This window comes from Corvus hawaiiensis, chromosome 14 (genome assembly GCF_020740725.1).
Source record: "Corvus hawaiiensis isolate bCorHaw1 chromosome 14, bCorHaw1.pri.cur, whole genome shotgun sequence".
NCBI lineage: Eukaryota > Metazoa > Chordata > Aves > Passeriformes > Corvidae > Corvus > Corvus hawaiiensis.
This window is the reverse complement of record NC_063226.1, coordinates 5,609,677-5,625,012: the sequence shown is the minus strand read 5'-3', so window position 1 is coordinate 5,625,012 and position 15,336 is coordinate 5,609,677. Positions and strand designations below refer to the sequence as shown.

General features: G+C 44.7%; 1 protein-coding gene across 1 annotated transcript in view; it reads right to left on the bottom strand.

Moving 5' to 3' along the window:
* Positions 1-299: 299 nt before the first annotated feature.
* LOC125333141 (fibronectin type-III domain-containing protein 3a-like) overlaps positions 300-15,336 on the bottom strand; it is a 38,831-nt gene continuing 23,794 nt past the window's right edge. Inside the window, 20 exon segments of the mRNA XM_048318822.1 lie at positions 300-2,821; positions 3,409-3,530; positions 4,245-4,411; positions 4,966-5,178; positions 5,640-5,920; positions 6,259-6,408; positions 6,931-7,044; positions 7,552-7,727; positions 8,278-8,383; positions 8,486-8,604; positions 8,909-8,977; positions 9,475-9,613; positions 9,945-10,031; positions 10,393-10,567; positions 10,658-10,779; positions 11,460-11,513; positions 12,316-12,454; positions 13,525-13,584; positions 13,843-13,997; positions 15,064-15,119. Coding sequence (XP_048174779.1) covers positions 2,504-2,821; positions 3,409-3,530; positions 4,245-4,411; positions 4,966-5,178; positions 5,640-5,920; positions 6,259-6,408; positions 6,931-7,044; positions 7,552-7,727; positions 8,278-8,383; positions 8,486-8,604; positions 8,909-8,977; positions 9,475-9,613; positions 9,945-10,031; positions 10,393-10,567; positions 10,658-10,779; positions 11,460-11,513; positions 12,316-12,454; positions 13,525-13,584; positions 13,843-13,997; positions 15,064-15,119 — 2,822 coding nt within the window. The 3' untranslated portion in view covers positions 300-2,503.

Here is a 15,336-nt window from a genome sequence, read left to right as displayed (position 1 = left end):
TCCACACTCAGCAGCAAACGCTGGGGAAGAGCTCGAGGGGGAAAGGCCCTGAGTCAACACAAAATGATGGAAAACTGCCCCAAACAATTCAATTTCCAGTATCAAAGAACTGCTCCACCTCACCTGGGAATTGCAGGTCCTTCCTGCAGCATGAGGGGAAATGGAAGTGATATTCCAAGGGCTCCATTTTCCTGGAAGAAAAGTTAGTTCAGCTCTCGATGACACTGATCATGTTCCCTCCCCTTAAATCACACATGACACAAGTAAGACTAAATCCCAAAAACTACAGGAGCCCGGAGTCAAATTTGAATACATTTGTATTATTTATTGGCTGTATTAAATATATTATCTATTTGATAGTTACAATTTAGTAATACAATGCATGGCAGCTTTAACATACATTTGAGATACCTCAAAAATGACAATACAAGAAAACTGAAGATACCTAAAATACATTAATGCCACGAGGGTACATCCTTCTGGAATGGACAACAGCTGATGGAAAATCCCTACTGCAGTATAAATCCTGGATATTTTCTGGAAATATAAGCATTTTGTGGCAATTACAAAAGGATTTGATTTCATTTTTTAGCAGTCATGACTTGTTAGTATTTACTCTGCAATCCTAATTTCTCTTTTAAATGATCAGGACTATTATTGCCAAATAAACCTCTCTACAAGTTGGTTCTAAGGAGTTAAGAAAGAACCCTTTGGCAACGGAGATCTGCTGCAGGCAGTTTATCTGCTAAAGGGAGACTATGAGGAAAATAAAGACAGATTGTAAACTCTTCTGCAAACTAAAGACTAATATCTGTATAAAACTCTTTCTGACACTGGAGGGAGAGATTTCTATGATATAATAAATGATTAACTTAAAGTTCTGCTACAAGTAGAACAATACATTCAAACATACTTTTTTTTTTTTCTTTCCAGGACTTTTAATCAAAATAAATAGAGTACAAAAATGAAGAGTACACTTTGAAAAGATTAATTTCAGATTGCACCATCAATCTACTGTGAAGAGGATTAAGTGATACTAGGTCATAATTTAGGTTTTCCACATGTGAAATACAACACAATGCCTCAAACTCTAACACAACGTTATTCCTCAACTGCTCTAGGAGAAAGACCCTTAAAGTGATTAATTAATTACTGGAAACACGTCGCCTGTAGCTCTGTCACATCCACCCTCCCACCTACAAGTGCATCGCTCTGATGGCCCAAGTGGAGCCACAGACTTTGCAAAATACCCTAAAATCTACCGTTCTGTGGCATATTCCAAACGCTGTTGGCAAGACCCATCCTGAAACATTGGAAATTTGTGAGTTCCAGCTTTCAAAAGCTTTGACCTAATGGAGCCAGGAGCTGCCAGGCTCCTCCTCAGGGATTCACAAGCAGATGGAACACAACAGTCAAATGTAGTGCACAGTGTCCACAAAAATATCCCCCAGCCGACCAGGACGAGTTTCAGACAAGTTCATAGCAGGCTGAACATTCCCAACAGGAAAACCATGGAATGTGAAGCTGCTACCACTGGGATAGCAAGTTTAAAACATTTTATAAACGTTATCTAAAAGAGTTCTCTCACGTACAATTTGCTTGTTGGGGTTAAGTTAGAAGGGCACCCAAAGCAGGCTGAACTTTTTATTTTTTAGGTTAATAATAGTACAAAAACATTTGCTCAGTTTGAGCCAAATAGTGTAACATTTATCATAAATGCACTCTTTCTCCTTAAAGACAACTCCTGTGCCGTTCTGAGCATGCTGCACAGGGAATTACTTTTCTCTCAGGCACTGAGAGTGAAATGTGGATTGGGCCAAAGCTGCTCAGGACAGCAGGAACATTCCGGGCAGAGCCTTTCCTGGGCATCCCGGCAGAGCGCCACGTCCTGCTGGCATTGGTTTGGATTAAAACCCTAAAAAACCCTGGCACCCTCTACTCCAACACTCAAAATGATTATTACTGAATCTCAAGTATTAAAATAACTGTAAAGTAGTAATATCACTAAGTCAATATTCTGCTTTCCTTCTACAGTCTAGTAAATGTGGTATGCTCTAGTAGGCTCTGCAGTTCTGCTCTAAGCTCAAGCACTTGTGCTGCTGGATTTCATGGATATCAAACTACAGCGAAACCTGATGGAACAGCCATCGCCTCCCGCTGCTCTGGTGGTGCTGGGAAAGGACTGCTCTAGCAATGCCTTCCCTCTCCAACTGGCTGGGATGGGGAGAGAGGAGGAGAGTGCACATCCCCCCAGTGTGCACCGTAAGGCAGCTGACTGCTGTTCTCTAACAGCTCACCCTGATTGCAGATGCCCCAGGATCACCCTTTCTACAGGAAATCTGTGTCCAGCATTTGGAAAGGATCTGCCAAGCCAGCCTCGCCGGCAGCCAGCAGCAGGAGCGGGAACGCACGGAGCGAGGGGTTCCCAGCTAGGATTCCATTGAACTACCCATAAATACCCCAGAGAGCTCTGTACAGACAGCTGAGCGGGGCCAGCTCTGCCCTACTTGATGACGAAGTACTGGATGACCACGGCGAAGAGGATGGCGACCACGGCGAAGCCGCAGAGCAGCGCGATGGCGATGACGCGCTCCTCGCGCAGCCGCTTCCCGCTCTGCGCCAGCTCGGCGCCGGGCTGGGCCGCGGTGGGGCCCGGCTCGCGGCGCTGGCAGCAGAACACGGCGCTGGGGCTGTAGGGGCCGTAGAGCTCCGGGCAGCCCGGCAGGTCGTGGCACTGGCGGCCGGCGCAGACGCGCGCGCGGTACTCACAGTTCGTCTGCGCGGCCGGCAGCCGGAACCACGGCTCCGGGCCCTTGTACACCTGCAGGAGACAGGAGCCACTTCAGTCAGGAGCACCTCACTCAGCAGCAGCACCTGGAACTGCCTGTCCTGCTCCATCCTCGAGTTGCCCTCCTTTACTCAACTTCATAAAACGGCAGCTTAAATTTCTGCCCAATTCATGATTCATTTAAGTTTCCTGCCACGCCCCATGCTGAGGCCTCACCTGGGCTGGGAGGCTCAGAAAGGAGGAAAAAATCATCCTGCATTTTCTTCCCTAAAGCTCCTCCACCAGTGTCGACTCCGATTAACAGAGGCAGTGGTACCACACACCAGCAGACTTAAGAATCAAGAGCTAAAGGAATTGTTGGGAGAACAGGATAAACCAGTGCTCAACCACTTCACATTTTCTGAAATGAAAATACTCCCTGTCACCTTCCCAAACAGAATTTCAACCTTCAAATCATGGAATCACAGCATGGTTTGGGTTGGAAGGGATCTTAAAGCCCATCTCATTCCACCCTCTGCCATGGGCAGGGATGCCTTCCACAAGAAATATCCACATCTTTTTTTTGTAATAATTTTTCCCAGTAAAAACCCCTCACATTCCTGATGCTACATAAAAGGTACCTGATCAAACTCTCTGCCAGCAGCAAGCTGAAGGATGTAAACAATGGAATCTCCTTTCATCGGCTGTAGAGGCTCCCATGTGATTTCAAAAGTGTTTTCTTCCAGCTGAATCGCTTTGGGTGCTGGAAAATAAAGTGATTTGTTGGTGTTTTAGAAAAAGAACAATGGAGTCTACAAATGTACAGCTGTCATGCTTAGAGGCAACTCATTCCAATAAGTTTAAGCAATTAAGATTTGTTTCTTTCTTTCTTTTTCTTCTATTTGATGACATGAGCTTAAAAAATGATGATTGTGTTCTGTGTAGGTTATTGTGTTCTGTGTAGGTTACACTTGTGGGTCTTTCTGAGCTGCCAAGATGAGCCCATGATGCTTGCAGAGAGGAGCAGCACTTTCAAGTCACTACAAAAACCAGCATTTCTGTCCATGTGCAGAGCTGAAATTATATCCTAACCATGGTTCAGTCAATTAATTTTGCTGCAGGCACTCAGCACTGACCTTCACAGTGACTTTAATGATGACCTTTAATGTCCACATTAAAAAGTGAAGATCAGAGGAATTAACTGTGCCCTCCCTTGCCTACACACTGTTGTAACTTCGATGGATAACCCTGCAAAATGCCTTTCCAGCTGGGAAAAGGTAGGAATGCTCAGTTCAGGGGTGGAAGAGCTGCAGTGCAGCAGGCGATCACACCAGAAGGGCCCTTTTCACACCCAGACAAAGCCCCTCAGAGCGAGTTTGTGTCTCTGTCCTTGCAAAGACTGGCTGAGGGTCAGGTTGTAGGACTCAATCCTGCCCATCAGTGGCTTTCAGCAGTTGCCAGGGCAGTGTCAGCTCACCTTTGAGAGGTGCAGGTGGAGACTTGGTGGTGGTGAAAGCACAGACCTCCGAGAAGGCTCCTTCCCCAGCGTCGTTGTACGCCTGGATGCGGAAATGGTACGTGGTGGATTCGCTGAGCCTCTGCACCTTGTAGGTGTGACAGGGACCATTATAGACTGTCACAAACCTGGGGGACACAGAACACACACAGAGTTACCCAGCAATCACCAAAGGTCAGTATCAGATGTGGAACACCCAGATTTGAGTTAAGGACAAAGAAGTGATGCTGCATTCCGGGTGTCCCAAGTTTCTCCCCTGCCCTGTTGGGCATCCCACTGAGGCTGTAGGACCCAACTCCTCTGAATCAAGAGAACAACCCTTGAATGTCCAAATTAAACTGAAATTTCCAGGTAAAGCACAGCTGGTCATCCCCTGTTTCTTATATGCCGACCAGACTTTAGTTTAGAATGTCCAAAAATAACCCTGCCAGCAGAGGATGGTGGCAAGGTATTTATTAGTTATTATTTCAATAGTATTTACTGTTTACGAGCAGCAGAGGTGCAAGCTGTTGACAGCATTTCTGGCTGAAAGATGGGAGGCAAAACTGCAAACTAAAGGGCAAACTCTGGGAAGCCCAAATGACTCAGTGGTGCAAACAGAAGAGAGAGTAACATAAAACACCTTAAAAACTTGACATGAAGTGGTAAAACTACAAAATCCTTCATGGTCTGCTGGTCTCACCTGCCAAACCTGTCCTCCATCTGCAGGTTGAACTGTGTAGGGTTGGGAATTAAAGCTCTGCTGGGCCCTTCTCCCCATTTCAGTTTAAGGCTCTGGTAGCTGAAGACCACACATTCCAGGTGGGGAGGGTCAGGAGGTAGTGGTTTGGTTTTGGCTTTCATGGAATGACTGAAAGGACCGACTCCAAAGCTGTTGATGGCCTGTATCCTGATCCTGGGAATGGGAGAGAGCAGCCACACGGTCAGGAAAAGTGCTGGGTAACAAAATGCGTACAGAATAAAACTCCAAACAGTAAAGCAATTAAGATGCAGTTAGAAATTAAATCTGAATTCAGCTTTAACCAAGACTGAGGTCACAGAAACACCTGCTCTGCTCTTACCTGTCCATCCATCCTCTTTTGGCCACACACCTGAACATCCCAATGAAAAATTCTAAACCCAGAAACCTTAAAGTCTTGGCTTTGAGACAGAACATGAACCTTAACACCAACCACGATCTCACTCCTGCCAACATCACGTTTTGAGTCTGGATGTGACAATTTTAGGAGTTTTGGAGTTGCAAGGTGAATCAAGCAAATAGTCTGTAAGCTGCATGAAAAAATGCTCTAAAAACTTAAAGCACTACCCTCAAAGGACTTTTAAATCCTACAAATGTGGTTTCAGAATAATTCTTACCTGTACAGGGTGTCAGGCAGCAGATTCTCAAGGACATGGGTTGTGTTTCTCCCCACAGTGACCAGCTGCTTTTCCCCATACTCGATGTTGTAGCCTGTGATCTCTGCCCCGTGGCAGCAGGGCTCTTCCCACTGGATTGCAAGGCACGTGGAGAAAGGAGGGGAAATTTCCATCTGATCCTCTTCAAGTAAGTGGAGCACGGCCACGGCTGCAGGCACGGATGGGGGGGTGCTCACCACGCTCGTGTCCCCAAACAGCCCCACCCCAGCCACGTTCACAGCCTGAAAGACACCACAGAGGAGTTACCAAATCCCTGTTACCCAGCCAGGCAGGCACAGCTCTCACAGCCTTCCATGTGTTCTTAAAAGCAACATGGAAGAGAATGGAAAACCTCCTGAATAAAATGTCAACAGGGCAAAGCAACTGGTATTTCACAGCACACTGGATCTAAACTCTTCCAGACACAGGGAATGAGGAGGGACTGGGGAGAAGGGGAAGTGTTTTTCCCAATTACCTTCTCTACTGCATGAGCAGGTGACAGCACATGACTTTATTCCTCTCTAGCTGGAGTTTCTCCCCAAACTGCTAATGCCCAGTGGCACCAAAAGGCTTTTCCTACCTGGACTCTGCAGTAATAGGTGGTTGCAGGTGTGAGCCCCTTGACCTCATAGCTCTGGCAGGGGCCAGTGTAGATGATGTGCATGGACCCCTCCACCTGGCCCCAGTCCAGCCTGTACTCGGTGATTTCTGCTCCGTTGCACGCCGGGCTCTGCGGGGTGAGGGAGAAATTCTGCTCAGCTCTTGCACTTACACACCAACAGCACCCAGGGGGAGCTCTGTTACACTGAGACACTGGGGGAGAGTCACAGAAAAGGTTGATAAAGACCTCCAAGATCACCAAATCCAACCTTTAGAAGCACTGGGGTTGAAACCTGAGGTCCGTTCCAAGGGACTTGAAGTGAAAAGGTGACACGTGGCTGTAACACCACCACAGTTCACACCAGAACTTTGACTGACTCACAATCTCTTACCACTCAGAAGAATTAATTCACTATATATTAATTACCACAACATGAGGAGGATTAAATGTCACCCAATTTGTCCAGTTAAAATTCCAATTAGTAACTCCCAAAGTTTACAAACCCAACACAGACATCTATAAAGAAATGGGCTTAAAATATTCCAGCTCTACACATACCATTTCTCTCATTTCTGTGTATCATAAATGTGTCACTACAGTTCTAAAAGCCTAACACTAATTTGGGTGGCACTGGAAGCCACCAACACCTACCTCCCACGACACCACAGCACAAGTTGCACTTTTGCAGGTTATCAGGGGTTTGCAGCACTGCTCAGGGGGTCCTGGAGCAGTGCAAAGCTCTGCCTTCTCAGAGTGGGGGCCAAACTGCAGGAAAACACAACTGTATGAACACAGCAACAGCACCAGGGCAAAAACTGATGTGCAAGTCAAGCAAACAAACAATTTTTTCACGTGACAGGGAAATAAACAGCAGAGTTCAGGGCTCAGTTTCAGATTCCTTCCAGGTACTTGAAGCTGGCCCCGCTCCCACAGGATATCTGAGATCCTCCCCCTGCCAGCGTTGTGTAACTCCTCCCTCCCCCAGCCAGGATCTGCCTTCCAGCAGCAGCTGGGGACTGTTTCACAAAGACTTTTATGCAACCAACATTTATCCCACCCTTGTCCCAACCTGGCATGGCCTGCACACACCCCTCTCCACACAATGCTGTTCCCACCCCACCATCTGCAGAGCCTGAGCTGGGGGTAACACATCCAACACTTCCAAAGGCACAAACATCAAGAGGTTCACACAACACAGGCTACAAAACCCCCTCAGCACCATCACTCCTGTCCCTCGTGTACAAGCAGAGATGTGGTGAGTGCAGTGGTTACCCCAACTTTGTTCCCTGCCCGGAGCCAGAAGCAGTAGGTTCTCCCTGGAAGCAGGTTGGTCACTCCAAACTCAGCTGCTGGGCCCTGATAAACGACCCTACGCTCTTCCTGCTCCGAGCTGGCCATCTCCAGGAGATACTCTGTGATCTCAGAGCCTCCATCCACAGCTGGGGGGCCTGGGAAACAAAAAGAGATTGGATTTTCCTATTACCTTCTGAATTCCCTGTTAGGGCAGGCTCTTTGTCATATATCTGAGCAGAAGCACTTCATGAAGCTTGCTTTTCCCCCCCAGATACTGATAATTAGTTTAAGATGGCCTTAATCAGGGGTTTTTTTTCATTTTTTCCCCTGTTTTCTTCACAAAACAGTGTACCTTCACTAATTTTTGCTTATCTCCTTTACTGAGGTAACAGTAAGAAAACAAGAGTTGATTTTTAAATTGCCATGCAGGTGTCAGTCATGGGCAGGCAGGAAGCTTTCTGCCTGGAAAATATTTATGTCTGCTTAAGTCTCACTTAAGTATCACCCTACCAGAGGTGGACAGAAGCTTTGGTCTTCTTAAAAAAATCCCACAAAACAAACCAAAGACCCCACCCCAAGCCCAAAAAACCTCTAAGGCTATGGACAGCATCTCTATATTTTTAGTTTTACTTTTTTTTCCCCTGAAGATTTTTAATTTGGATGACTGAAATCAGAGCAGTGTTTTACTCAAACTCTGGTGCTTACCCCACTGCAAAGTGATTTCCTTGGGCTTGGCTTTGCCCACCAGGGCCGGGGCGGGACAAGGCCCGGGGGGAACGGCCGCCGTCGTGACAGTCGTGACATCAGAGGCCTGCCAGGGACACAGGTCATTGCAGAGCACAAACACAAAGCATTCGGCTCAAACATAAACAGAAATGGTTTCCAGAAGCACCTTTCCCCTCCTGTTGCTCACCTGGCTCTCCCCACCTTTACTGGCACAGGACACTCGCAGTCTGTAGGAGGTGCCAGGCCTGAGGTGGTCACAGACGTGCTCCCGCTGGGCTCCGCTGTAAATGGGCTCCCACCTCCCTCCTGAGGGAAGGAAAAGCACTTTACACTTCCAAACCTTTCTAAAAACCCACCTGAAAATTGTCTCACACAATTATTAAGGTAGTCAAGCCACAGAATCAATTTGAAATTATTAATTATGCAGAGAACATGTATAACACAACACACACGTGTGAAAACAGAAGTGACTGTGGGAGTAAAGTGTCATTTAGGTTGGAAAACATTTCCAAAATCCAAGTCTAAACCATGTCCCACATCTAAATGTGAATTAAATACCTCCAGGGATGGAGACTCAGTACTGCATTAGTAGCCAAAGGTGATTCCTTACCAACTGATGCCTCGGAGATTTCCAGAAAGTATTTAGAAATGTCTGATCCTCCATTATCCTTGGGGGGTTCTGAAAGAAATCAACACTGTAAGTTACAGAAGATTTAGTATCAAGGCATTGTTTTGTTATCAGCTTTTCCAGAGAACATATTCATATTCATTCAAACAGAAAAGTCAACCAGCAACAGAAACCAGTGTACTTAATTATTCACAATACAATTTTCAGAGCAATTTTTCTCCTATTATTAATCATGATTATGCCAGGAGGAGTAATTGGGAAAACACTCCCAATTTCAGGTATCAGCTTTTATTTTTTAAGTGAACATAAGAATTATTTCAGCATCACAGTAAACCCAGAGGGTATTAGGACAGCAGTTACTGCTTCCCTAAAATGAACCAACAACACTGGGCTACTACAGGCCCAAAATAAACAATTTTTGGGTAATCTTGAGTATTTCTCCTGCAATAACAATACCTGCAGAGAAATAATCAGCCTGAGTTCCTTCTCATGTAATCTGAGAGAGGCTGTCCCACCCCAGCAGCACTGAAACACCCCAAGGCACCTACCCCACGTGACTCTCACACTGTGGGGATGGATCTTGCCCTTTACAACAGGTTTACTCGGGGCTCCGGGCCGGTCAGGTTTGGTGCTGTGCTCCACCACCTCACTGGGGCTGCTCTTTCCTTCACTGTTGTAGGCAAAGAGCTGTTGGAGGAGTGAACAGAATAGACAAACAATGGTTTGTTTAATGACAATAATATATGTTGACAATACATGAGGATAAACATGCTGCTGATCAAAAAAAAAAATCTGTTAAAAAACCAACCAAAATAAAGACAACCATTTAAACCAAAATTAGGGGGTGCAAAAAATCTGATCTGAACTTCACCAAAACCTGCTCTAACAACAGATAATTGCTGAGACAACAGGTGAATTCCTGCTGTCTCCATACCAAGGTGAAAAATTTGTTGGAAAATGCCAAAGCCCAGGAAACTAGGAATGAAACATGAAATCAGGAACAAACTATAATACAAACCCTGAACTTATAGGATGTACTCCTCCTCAGGTTTCTTAAAGTGCATGAGAGCTCATCTCCATTGTACTGGGGCTGGAATCCATAGCCCTGGGAAAGAGAGAAAATAAGGATGAAGACAATCACTGATTTTTAAGATAAAACAAAACCCAGAGTGGGTCAATCCCATTTTTTTTAGCTTGAACTTCACTTCTGTGCCATGAATTGCACACAATACTTTATCTCTGCCATGAATTCCATGCAATATTTGATCTCTGTGGCATGAATCCCATGCAATACTTTGTGGCATGAATTCCATGCAATGTTTTCTCTCTCTGCCATGAATCCCATGCAATACTTCATGTCTGTCATGAATTCCATGCAATACTTGCCGACCATTTATCGGAAGGTAAAAAAAAAGTTCATTTTTATTTCAGCACTACAAAGTTTCCACACTAAGCCCAGCACTTACAGAGCCTTCTTCCTCCATGTCCAGGCTGTAGGTGAGGGAGTCATCCGAGGCCACTCCTGCAGGAGGGCTCCATGCCAGGGCCATCCAGGTCACCCCGGCTTCCAGCAGCGTGGGCGGCGCCGGGGCCGGCGGCACCACCCCGGCCGTGCCGAACGTCACCGTCTCACTGAACCCACTGGGGAGGAGATTTGGAACAAGGGTGAGCAGCAGCTGATGTAATCCAGGGGGAAACGCATCAGTTGGTACCCCCTGGGCTCCTGGTTACCTCATTCCAATGTCGTTTTTAGCAGCCAGTCTCAGGGAGTATCTGGTGGAGGGAGTGAGCCTGGTGAGCTTGTACTGCTTCAGGTGCCCGTAGTAACACTCCTTGAAGGGGCCATTCTTCCCCTGGAAAAAAGGGGGATCCACAGTCACTCCCTGATCCCTGCCAAGGTCACCCTCTTCACTCTACATCTTCCTAAATCCCAGAATCTCAGACTGGTTTAGGTTGGGAGGGACCTCATAGCTTGTCTTGTTCCATGGGCAGGGACATCTCCCAGGAGAAATGTAATTTCACTCATTTAACAGTAATTCAAAAAGAAATTACTGGGCCTTGGAAATGCCAAATCTAATGTATCATAGTTATCCTGAGTCTGCTGATGGTCACCCCAAGCAGTCTTGCTCATAAACCGCATTTGGATTGAGATATCTGATTACTTTTGGTACTGTAGATCTGATCAAATGGTGATAAGAACATTGCAGCTGAAAACAGAACACATTTTGGAAGAAAACACATTTATCCCTTTGTAATACATCTCAGCAAGATGCTCAGGAGCTAAGGGAGATTCATGACACTTCCCAAAGATGCCAAATGCTCATCCATTTATAGAGAACACAGGAATTAATGATGCTCTGGATGACAAATGAGGCAGTTTTACACTGTCCCCTCACACTGATCATTTGTCCCTTTAAAATTGTCTGGAGAGTTGCACCAAAATAGCTGCTGTACCTAAGCAAAGAGTATTTTTAAGTATAATTGCTCCACAGATGTCATTATGACTTTTTTTTTGTACTAGAAAAGCTCTTACCTCATCCCATTCTAAAAGAAAATTAGTTATTTTGGAACCATTGTCATTTGAGGACTGAAAAGAAAGAAACAATGAAAAAAAGAGTTAAAATCAAGTGGTTGTACTTTTATAAGTATTTTTACACATTGAATATTATAAACTCCAACTGCCTTTTAAAACAAGGCTGCTGTGCTACTTCTTTTAGTTCTGATTAGAATATGAATTTTTGAATGGTTTTATTCTATGAAGAAAGCAAATTATATTCTTAGAGCTCTTTTCTTGTGCCTTGCACTGTGTGCTCACCACCTGCCTGAGCAATCTACGGGTTCACACAAACAACACTTGACACATGAAATGGGAACTTGTTCATTTTCTAACGACAGATTATACAAATAATTTCACTGAAGTCATTTAGCTGGAACCATTTTTCAGCATAATCATAAGAAAAATATGAAAACCCAAGAAAACACAGATAAAAGTCTCCACGGATAGTGGTTACAATCAGAAGTCAAATTAAAAATGAAAATCTATAAAACCATCCAAACAAATTTAGTCTGAATGGGTCAGAATAACTAAAAGAACATTAAGCCATATCTATTTATCATCCAGGATCTCAGGCAAAGATATAAATGCTCTGTTTTCTCCTCTCTGCCAGTTCAGAAGAGCCTTGCTACCAACTCTGTCACACTAAAGCTGCAGGCAAGAAACTCAGCAAACATTGAAAGGAAGAGGAAGGAAATAATAATTTCATTATCAATCTTCACTGGGCAACTTAAAAGGCAACGCCTACAGTACGCATTAAATTACTGACCAAGCTGATTTAAACACACTGCACAGGAATCCAGCAGATTCACTCAGCCCCAGGTTTGGTTCTTACCTTCCACTGCAAGCTCAGGCTGTTTTTGGTTCTGTTAATCAGTTTAGGGGCAGCTGGACAGTCTGGCTCACAGCTCTCTGTAGTGAAGCTCACCAGTTCTGAAATGGTTTCTTTGATGGAACTGCTGGTTGCTGAAACTCTAAACAAAGGGTAATTAATGATGTGGTTGTTGCACTGGCACCTGGAAATTTAAGGGAAGAGCTGGCAGCTTCAGGAATTTAATCCCAAGCAGTGGCTCACGGTGTGTGCACACAGCAGTGCTGGGGTCACACAGGTTCACCTGCTGACCCCAAACCCCCATTTCTCATCCTTCATTTACTCTGCCATTACCCTCTGTCACAGGGAGATATTTTAGTGCTGAGATACATGTGGGATACAGGATGAAAACTATGGCAGGTGTTCCCAAATGGTAACAGGATACCTGACTGGACATGAGCCTTTTGCTAAAAACACCTTAAAATTCAAATAGAGCCAACACTTGTGCAGGAGCATGGGCACTAGAACAGGCTAAATCATAAAATCCCATTGTTTCAGAGTAATTGTTTCATGCCTGCAGCAGTCCTGCCCCTTTCTCTGGAAAACACAACACACTGTGCAGGTGGAGCTGTGCCCAGCATTTCCCACACTCAGAACTCTTCCACAGCTTCAGAGCAGGCTCCAGGGAATCTTTACTCTCATCTGCTCCAGTGCCCCAGCCCTGTGTGACTCTTCCCACTGTTCCCCTGGTTTGCTTCACCAGCTGCTCTCTCCCTGGCCAGCCCAACACCTCCAGTCAGGATCATTTACTCCTGATCATCCCATCCCACTTCCCATTCCAGCCCATTCCCACTTCCATGCTTGCACTGCTGCAGTTCAGACAAGCAACTTTGTAAACCAAGCTGACAAGTCAGACTTTCAGACCCAAATTCAAGGCTAAATTATTTCATTTACCACTGACTTCAGCCTACGACAATCTACAGAGTGTTGTTCTAGAAAAATGTTTGTAATTGAGAAATCTGAGAAGACAGAGAAGGTGGCAGGGAAGAAAATGAGGTGGTATTTTAATGAAATTAGAAGATAACTGGGAATTTAGATAGCAAACCCAGTGTCCACAGCATGGTGTGTTTCAGAGAATTCTTTAAGTGTTTGTGTCACACCTTTTCCATGAAGCCACAATAACCCTGTCATTCCCATATCCCCCAAAGCATTATTTCCTCCCCAGCAGCATACCTGGCATGATAATCAGTGGCTGGTCTGAGATCAGGAAGTGTAATTGTTAATTCCTCCCCACTGTGAAAAGGCAAAAACAAACAGAAAGCAGAGTTACAGCTCTTCCTCAAACCTCAGGGCTCAAAGCTCATTGAAAAGCAAAACCACGTAGTGCACATTTAAGTTTCCCACTGTCCACGTAACTCTTTAGTGACATTACTTAAAATTTATTTCATGTGAAGTAGGAAGGTCTGCAAGTCAACAAACAGCTCCTGATAGAGAGATTGCTGATTGGTTAATGGTTTAAACATTGTGCTTAAAGGAAGAAACTAAACTTACACATAGACAGATTTAAATTTTCCATTTTTACCACTGTTGGATATTGCTACTTCAAATGTAAATGCTGCTGGACTATGACTATGGCTCTCTCCATTCTGTGAACTAACTGGGAGATTCCAGGACAGAACGGCTGATCTTGCTTGTATATCAGAAACCTATTAAAAGCATAAATAATGCAAGTAAGTTTGCTTTCTGCAAGAAAAGGTTAATTAGTCAATAACATGGCGTCGCTAATTGGCCTAGGAAGCTCCTCACTGGAGGAATTCTTTACCTTTGGAGTGGGAATATAGAGGCATTCTTTGGATTGCAATGATTTCCTCTTTTCATTACTAAAGGCTTTCCCTTCCAACACCAAACCAACACCACACTGGGGCAGGAAGAGAAAATTCCTGTATCAACGTTTCCATCACTCATTTGGAGCAAATGTTCAGCTGGGGAGTCTTGGGCAGGACCCCAGATCAGATTCAGGCACAGACACCTCATTTTCTGACAGCTCCCTCACACAATATTCAACCACTGATCCAAAGGACAGCAAAGTGTTCTGTTTTCAAGACTCAAAATCTTGTCTGACTTTTTTTGCTGCTTAATTCCCACACTCCAAATTTTCTCTGCCCAAGGGAACACAGCCCTGTGGTAGCTTTAAGTACAGATGTCAGAAGCAGCAAGGAAAAAGTACTAAAGGACCAAAAAAACCCCTCAAAAGCTGGTGTAAAGGAACACAACCCGTTTGCTGTGTGGATAATGCAGAGAAGAGCTCATTACACATGCTCAAGATCAAACATAGACATTTAAATTACCCTCATCAGACTCCACCTTCCTAAGTAAGTCCCTAAATACTCAAATACTGCTCCAGTTTCTCAAAATAACATAAAAAGAGGATCTATTTGTGTAAATTTTATCCTCAATATTCCTAAATCCTCTCTGCTGAGTAAAGGATGGTTCCAAGAGTGGACAAACTTCCAAGAGTTTAGCAGGCCCCTGGCTTGCAAGGTAAAGCCCTCACATACTCTGGAAAACTGCAACAGTGGAATATTCTGGGATTACAGCCTGGCAAACTGAGGAACAGTGAATTTCCATAAACTCTGACAACTAAACTGTATTCATCTTCTCTATTAAAAAAATAAACCATTAAGAACCAAGAAAAAGGGATTGATAAAACATAAGTTATTTTATAGGAAGCATAGGCCCAGGAAATAATGGGATTTTAGGGATAATACTTACGACTGGCTTGCCAATGCTCAAGTGAGTATCACATTTCTTGGATTCTGTGTCAGATTCTGCAATTCAAACACAAACCAGATTATCCCAAAGCCTGAGAGCAACCCAGGCTGTTACCAAAAGGCCACCACGAGATGGAGTTGGCCTCATTAGGACTTGAACAATGGCTCTTATTGTGCAAAGTTAATTTCCCCTGTTTGTTTTGGCTGCGTGAGGGGCAGAAACACCAACTATCCAAAAGCAACAGTGTTACAAAAACCCTTTTAGTACATCCTG